Source organism: Salmo salar, unplaced genomic scaffold (genome assembly GCF_905237065.1).
Source record: "Salmo salar unplaced genomic scaffold, Ssal_v3.1, whole genome shotgun sequence".
Lineage (NCBI taxonomy): Eukaryota > Metazoa > Chordata > Actinopteri > Salmoniformes > Salmonidae > Salmo > Salmo salar.
The window spans coordinates 1-7,869 of record NW_025548311.1 but is presented as its reverse complement, the minus strand read 5'-3'; the positions used below and the strand labels follow the sequence as shown (position 1 = coordinate 7,869).

The 7,869-nt window shown below is 46.5% G+C and overlaps 1 protein-coding gene across 1 annotated transcript; it reads right to left on the bottom strand.

Moving 5' to 3' along the window:
• Positions 1-282: 282 nt before the first annotated feature.
• LOC123732883 (endonuclease III-like protein 1) lies at positions 283-7,025 on the bottom strand. The gene is made up of 4 exons (XM_045712218.1): positions 6,979-7,025; positions 6,595-6,808; positions 2,116-2,286; positions 283-502 (listed from the first exon to the last, which is right to left on the bottom strand). Exons 1-4 carry the CDS (start codon positions 7,023-7,025, stop codon positions 293-295), a joined length of 642 nt encoding a protein of 213 aa, XP_045568174.1. The 3' UTR covers positions 283-292.
• Positions 7,026-7,869: the final 844 nt, after the last annotated feature.

Sequence of the window (7,869 nt, the reverse complement as noted above, 5' to 3'; positions counted from 1 at the left end):
GCCAAAATTCCCCCAACTTATTGTGGGAAGCTTGTGGGAAGGCTACCCGAAATGTTTGACCTAAGTTAAACAATTTAAAGGCAATGCTACACTCAATTAGTATTTGGTATGTAAACTTCTGACCCACTGGGAATGTGATGAAAGAAATAAAAGCTAAAATAAATACATTATCTATTATTCTAACATTTTACATTCTTAAAATTAAGTGGTGATCCTAACTGACCTAAAACAGGGAATTTTGAGTAGGATTAAATGTCAGAAATTGTGAAAAACTGAGTTTAAATGTATTTGGCTAAGGTGTATGTAAACTTCTGACTTCAACTGTATATGAGCCATACCTACCTATGCCAGAGACCTGGTGCCAGGCGATGTCCATGGCCAGGTGAGCCATCTTGGGTCCAACTCCAGGTAGTCGTACCAGGCCCTCCACTGTGTTAGAGATGTCCCCTCTAAACTCTCTCTGGAGTATCACTGATGTCTGCTTCAGGTACTTCACCTTGGTCTGGAGGAGGGGGGGAAGAGAAGACATGTCAAGGTTTTATTCATACTCATGTTCAAAGGAAGACATGGTGTAGTAAGGGTGTGTCTTCAGAAAGTATTCTCACCCCTTTACTTTTTCCACATGGTACAGCCTGATTTTAAAATTGATTACATTGAGATTTGTCACTGGCCTACCCACAATACCCCCATAATGTGGAATGTTTTTATTTTTTACAAATTAATTAATAAAAAGCTGAAATGCTTGAGTAAAGTGTTCAACCCTTTGCTATGACGAAATAATTTCAGGTGTAAATATTTGCTTAACAAGTGCATTGACTCACTGTGTGTAATAATAGTGTTTAACATGATTTTTGAATGACTACCATATCTCTGTTCCCAACACATAGAATTATCTGTATGGTCCCTCAGTCGAGCAGTGAATTTCAAACAGATTCAACCACAAAAATTTGGGAGGTTTTCCAATGGCTCATAAAGTACAGCAGATGGGTTGGTAGATGGTTGAAAATAAAAAGCAGATATTGAATATCCCTTTCAACATGGTGAAGTTATTAATTACACTTTGGATGGTGTGTCGATACACCCAGTCACTACAAAGATGCAGGCGTCCTTCCCAACTCAGTTGCCGGAGAGGAAGGAAACTGCTCAGGATTTCACCATGAGGCCAATGGTGACTTTAAAACAGTTAAAGTTTAATGGCTGTGATAATAAACTGAGGATGGATCAGCAACATTGTAGTTACTCCATAATACTAACATAAATGACCGAGTGAAAAGAAGGAAGCCTGTACAGAATACAAATACTCCAGAACATGGATCCTGTTTGTAACAATTCACTAAAGTAATACTGCAAAAAATGTGTCAAAGCAATACATTTTTTGTCCTGAATACAAAGTGTTATGTTTGAGGCAAATCCAATACAACACATTACGGAGTACCACTCTCCATATTTTAAAGGATAGTGGTGGCTGCATCATGTTATGGGTATGCTTTTAATTGTTAAGGACTAGAGAGTTTTTCAGGATAAAATAAACAGAATGGAGCTAAGCACAGGCAAAATCCTGGAGGAAAACCTGGTTCAGTCCACACCAGACACTGGCAGATGGATTCATTTTTCAACAGGACAGTAACCTAAAACACAAGGCAAATCTACACTGGAGTTGCTTACCAAGAAGACAGTTAATGTTCCTGAGTGGCAGAGTTACAATTTTGACTTAAATCTACTTGAAAATATGGCAAGACCTAATGATTGTCTAGCAATGAACAACAACCAATTTGACAGAGCTTGAAGAATTTTGAAAAGAATAATGGGCAAATGATGCACAATCTAGCTGTGGATAGCTCTTAGAGACTTACCCAGAAAGACTCACAGCTGTAGTCGCTGTCACATGTATTGACTCAGGGGTTGAATACTTATCTAATGAAGATATATTAGTGTTTTATTTTTCATGAATATTCTACAAATATTTATACTTTATCTGTGACAGAGTATGGTGTAAATCGTTGACCAATAACCCCACAATTAAATCAATTTTAATCCCACTTTGTAACACAACAAAATGTAGAAAAAGTCAAGGGGTGTGAATACTTTGTGAAGGCAGTGTATAGTGTGTGTTACCCTCCAGAAGCCAACAGGGTAGATGAGTTGTCCCAGTGTGTCATCGTCAATGTTGACTATGTTGTCCACCGTACAGCCATGAGCCCTGAGTCTCTGCAGAGCTGCACTGGTCACCTGGTCCCTTGTCTGACTAGACAACATCAGAGACACCAGCACCTGGTAACGTCGCACCTGGTGGAAGAGATGAGGGGGAGGGGAGAGAGTCTTTAATCTGGCTAGACAACTTTAGAGAGACCAGGACCTGATAACGCCTCACTTGATGGGAGAGGAGGGGAGAGTATTTAATCTGGCATCTTTTAGATACACATAAAAAAGCATATGGACACCTCTTCAAATTAGTGGATTCAGCTATTTCAGCCACACCGTTGCTGACAGGTGTATAAAATCGAGCACACCGCCATGCAATCTCCATAGACAAACATTGGCCTTACTGTAGAATGGCCTTACTGAAAAGCTTAGCGACTTACGTGGCACTGTCATAGGATGCCACCTTTCCAATAAGTCAGTTCGTCAAATTTCTGCCCTGTTAGAGCTGCCCCGGTCAACTGTCAGTGCTGTTATTGTGAAGTGGAAACGTCTAGGAGCAACAACGGCTCAGCCGTGAAGTGGTAGGCCACACAAGCTCACAGAACAGGACCTCCGAGTGCTGGAGTGCGTAGCATGTAAAAATAGTCTGTCCTCGGTTGCAACACTCACTACTGAGTTCCAAACTGTCTCTGGAAGAAACGTCAGCACAAGAACTGTTCATCAGGAGCTTCCTGAAATGGGTTTCCATGGCTAAGCATCACCATGTGCAATGCCAAGCGTCGACTGGAGTGGTGTAAAGCTCTCCGCCATTGGACTCTGGAGCAGTGGAAACGCGTTCTCTAGAGTGATGAATCACGCTTCACCATCTGGCAGTCCGATGGACGAATCTGAGTTTGGCGGATGCCAGGAGGACGCTACCTGCCCCAATGCATAGTGCCAACTGTAAATTTTGGTGGAGGAGGAATAATGTTCTGGGGCTGTTTTTCATGGTTCAGGCTAGGCCCCTTAGTTCCAGTGAAGGGAAATCTCAATGCTACAGCATACAATGACATTCTAGAGAATTCTGTGCTTCCAACTTTGTGGCAACAGTTTGGGGAAGGCCCTTTCCTGTTTTAGCATGACAATGCCCCCGTGCATAAAGCGAGGCCCACACAGAGTGTGGATCGGTGTGGAAGTATTTGACTGGCATGCACATAGCCCTGACCTCAACCCCATCGAATACCTTTGTGATGAACTGAAACGCTGACTGCAAACCAGGCCTAATCGCCCAACATCAGTGCCCGACCTCACTAATGCTCTCTTGGCTGCAAGTCCCTGCAGCAATGTTCCAACATCTAGTGGAAAGCCTTCCCTGAAGAGTGGAGGCTGTTATCGCAGTAAAACGGGGACCAACTACATATTAATGCCCATGATTTTGGAATGAGATGTTCAACGAGCAGGTGTCCACATACTTTTGGTCATGTAGTGTATATCCTTGCTAGTATGCCTCTTATGCACTACTTTGTGTTAAAATGGAGTATTCGGTAGGTGTACACTTTTCTCTTTCATTGTTTCTAAAGAGGTCTCCACTCTCAGAATGAGGTTGACTCATCACTCCTGGTGGGAGAATAGGTGTGCATAGTTAACATGTCATGTAACATCTAACTTCTATATCCTTGTGTGTCATGGTGGTATAGCCTGATTGAACTGGCCTCATGCAAACAGCTTGGGATGTATTAATTAGTCGCACACTGTAGAAAAAAAGCTTTCCAACGGAAAACATCCTGCTGCGAAATCAAGTATTTCTATTGGACAAATTCAGGTAAGTCCTGCCTAGTTCTGTTTGCGTCTGTTTGGTTCCTAGTGAATACACCCCAGCTAGCTAGCTAGGCCCATCTCCGATCTTCAACACTTTTGCACTGTTTGTTTCGTAAGCTCATGACAAATCATATCCAGTGACATAACTTCACTGCAGTTCCACATCCTCCTTTTATAGTGCTGGATGTATTTCACCTTTATCCTGGAACATAAATCAGATATACAGCATTCTGACAATACTCTGTAGAACCCCTCCAACTCTAATGGGTATTCTGCTGTTCTACCTGCAGGGTTCAACTAGTTCTACTGGTGGAACCCTGCTACTACATCTGTGTATTGTATTGTTCTACCTGCAGGGTTCAACTAGTTCTACTGGTGGAACCCTGCTACTACCTCTGTGTATGGTCCCGTGTGGCTCAGTTGGTAGAGCATGGTGTTTGCAACGCCAGGGTTGTGGGTTCGATTCCCACGGGGGACCAGTACGGGGGGGGAAAAAATGTATGAAATGTATGCATCCACTACTGTAAGTCGCTCTGGATAAGAGCGTCTGCTAAATGACAAATGTAAATGTAAAAATGTGTATTCTAAACGCCCTACAGGCAACAGTCAGCACCACCTGTGGAAAGGGAGTTTGTGTGATTGGCACAGACAACATACTGTGTGTCAGGAATGACCCCTTTGTGTGTTACATATTGTCATGACTATTGTGGCATTACCAGTGTGACATAGACCTAAATACATCATGATCAGTGCTACATAGTCCTTCATAGGTCCTACATAGATCCTGACCAGTGCAACATAGATCCTGACCAGTACTACATAATCCTTCATAGACCTACATAGATCCTGACCAGTACTACATAATCCTTCATAGGCCTACATAGATCCTGACCAGTATCAGTGCTAGACCCAGTGGTTCTTTGACAGACAGTGATACATCTCGTGCTCCATTGAGTTACACCTGCCGCAGGTGAGAGGTTTGTGACCAGTGATGACCTGGAAGTAGATCTGTTGGTCTCTAACCCCCCCAGTAGACCTGCTGCAGACAGCAGCACAGTGGGTAGAGAACCTACAGAGGTGGGGGAAATCAGTAAATTTAGGGCATATTTTGCCCCGGTTGACTATTTTCAGGGATATTTTGGGGGAGAAATGGAGAGCGGAGCTCCTCAAACTCCCAGATTACTTTAGCGGCAAACTATAGGGGCAGAATGCACAAGCCCTGGTGTAGCCGATTTCTGCCGCTGCTCTACAGTGGTAGGTGTAGGTCAGGTCTCCGCCCTACAGGTCTAGATCAGGTCTCCGCCCCACAGGTCTAGAACAGGTCTCCGCCCCACAGGTCTAGAACAGGTCTCCGCTCCACAGGTCTAGAACAGGTCTCCGCCCTACAGGTCTAGAACAGGTCTCCGCCCCACAGGTCTAGAACAGGTCTCCGCCCCACAGGTCTAGAACAGGTCTCCGCCCCACAGGTCTAGAACAGGTCTCCGCCCCACAGGTCTAGAACAGGTATCCGCCCCACAGGTCTAGAACAGGTCTCCGCCCCACAGGTCTAGAACAGGTCTCCGCCCCACAGGTCTAGATCAGGTCTCTACCTCAGGTGAGTGCCAGATCAGAGATGATGGACAGGTAACCGTTGAGCTCCCTCTGCCCGGCGGGGTGGACTGAAGTCACAACCTCTGTGAAGCGGGAGAAGGCTAGGGCGAACTCGGGAAGGTGAGGACGCGGGAGAGGGAGGAGCCAAGGCAGGAAGCGGTCTCTTGGTAGGTCAACAGGAGGTTTGTGTTACAGTGGGAGAATGTGTGGACAGCACGGAGCAGGGGGTAGCAGGGGCTGGTGAGGAGAGAAGCCTGGTCCACCTCTGACCCGGAGAGGATGAGGGAGCGGAGAGAGGGGTGGCAGTGGCCAGGGTGTAGGTGGGGAGGTAAGAGGAGGGGAGAGGAAGGAAGGTGGGGAATCTTAATCTTAAAGTAAGTTGTAATGTAAATCATGTATATTGTAATGGAGATAACCCCACAGGAGAAGGGCATTGGGGTTGGTATAGATGAGTGTATAGACAGGTTCAGGGGCTGAGGCTGGGCATAGGCAGGAGTAGGGTAAGAAACACGGGCAGGGGCATACGTAGATACAGCTGTTGGAGTAGCTATGGGCTGGGTAGTGGGAGCAGAGATAGAGGCAGTAGAGGCATAGGGCTGGACAGTCGCGGTACGGGCCCAAGCAGAAACAACAGAGATGGGGCAGTGAGCATAGGGCTGGACGTACGGTACAGGCCCAAGCAGAAACAACAGAGATGGAGGATAGGTAGGCATAGGGCTGGACAGTAGTGGTACAGGCCCAAGCAGAAACAACAGAGATGGAGGCAGTAGAGGCATAGGGCTGGACAGTAGTGGTACGGGCCCAAGCAGAAACAACAGAGATGGAGGCAGTAGAGGCATAGGGCCGGTAAGTAAGCCCAAGCAGACAACAGAGATGGACAGAATGGGCTGGACAGTAGCAGTACAGGCCCAAGCAGAAACAACAGAGATGGAGGCAGTAGAGGTAAAGGTTAGTATTGGCTGGATGTAGGGTGGTAGGACAGACAGCAGGGGGTTAGCTGGGTGGGGCAAAGCGGTAGTGGGGGGTGTACGACGAAGAGACAGAAACCAGTGGGGTCTCACCCACCTCATCAGGGGCGTGTGTGTCGTAGCATTTCTCCGCCCCCATGAGGTCAACAGGCGCGTCCCTGGCGCTCCTCATCTGACGCACGTGACCCAGCTGCTTGCACCAATCAGGAGGCTCCCAGTGTTTAGGCTCCACCTTCCCATCGTATTCCACCTTCACCTGGCCCCTCCTCCTAGCAGGATGGGTGCCAGGGGTAACAGGGACTGGGCTTTGTCTGGCTCAGCTTTTGATTGGCCGATGGATGAGCGACGGAACCTAGAGGAGCCAATATCTGCAAGGTAAAGTAAGGGCAGGGGACAGAAGTTGAGTGATGAGGTGTGCTGAACATTCTGAGGCATACAGAAATGATGCCACATTTTTCATGTACAGAACAACTGAACATACAGGAAGTAGTAGATGTCATCTTCACCTGTGTCAAAGATATTGATCATTTGAAAAATACAATTTTATTGAGTACTTTTATTTATTGGTTTTCAGTTTGATAAATATGAAAATATAATGAATTGGTCATTAGTTGATCTGAATGTAACGATTTGAAGGTTTTTTTGGGGTGGGGTTGTGAAATTCTAGCAAAATAAATGGGGTCCACAGAAATTCGGTCTGAAAATGGTCTCCCCGCTAAAGAAGTTAATACCACTGGGCTAGTAGGAGTTACCACCATATTTCTAGTACCGCTCATTTCAAATCAGTCAGGGAAGTGACAAGTGCACACTTTGGGAGGAAGGACCCTATATCTCTATAGGGATTCTAGTCCCTTCTGTCGTATCATGTAGAGAAGGTTTTGGCTTTGGACTTCCTTTTCTGGGCAGCAGAGGAGGGGAGAGGGCGGTAGCCAGAGGTTCCTCTTTGACAGGTGTGGCTGAGGAGGAGGAGGAAGGGGGGTGGTAACCCCAAACCAAGAGAACCAGGTTCCAGCTTGACCCTGGAGGTCTTGGGGGAGTGTGGTGAGCGAGGTGACCCAGCTTTAGGCCTCTTGGCTGGGGAGGCTTGGTGGGCGGAGGGGCAGCTGTGCTTGTTCAGACACACGGAGCAGAGAGGATTGACAGGTAGACACACCTGTTGACCAAACCCCACCAGCAACCAGTTGATCTCACTCCATAGATCCCTGTGTCGGGGAAGAGAGAGGAAGATCATCAATCACCATCCCCGTCTTCATCAAAATCATGTCAGACAGAAATCACAAGGCCAAATGTTTCCCTTTCCTGCTGTAAGGGATCTGATTGGTGAGTGACTGGTTAACGAGTGACCTGATGGAGTAGAGGAAGTGGTGGTGTC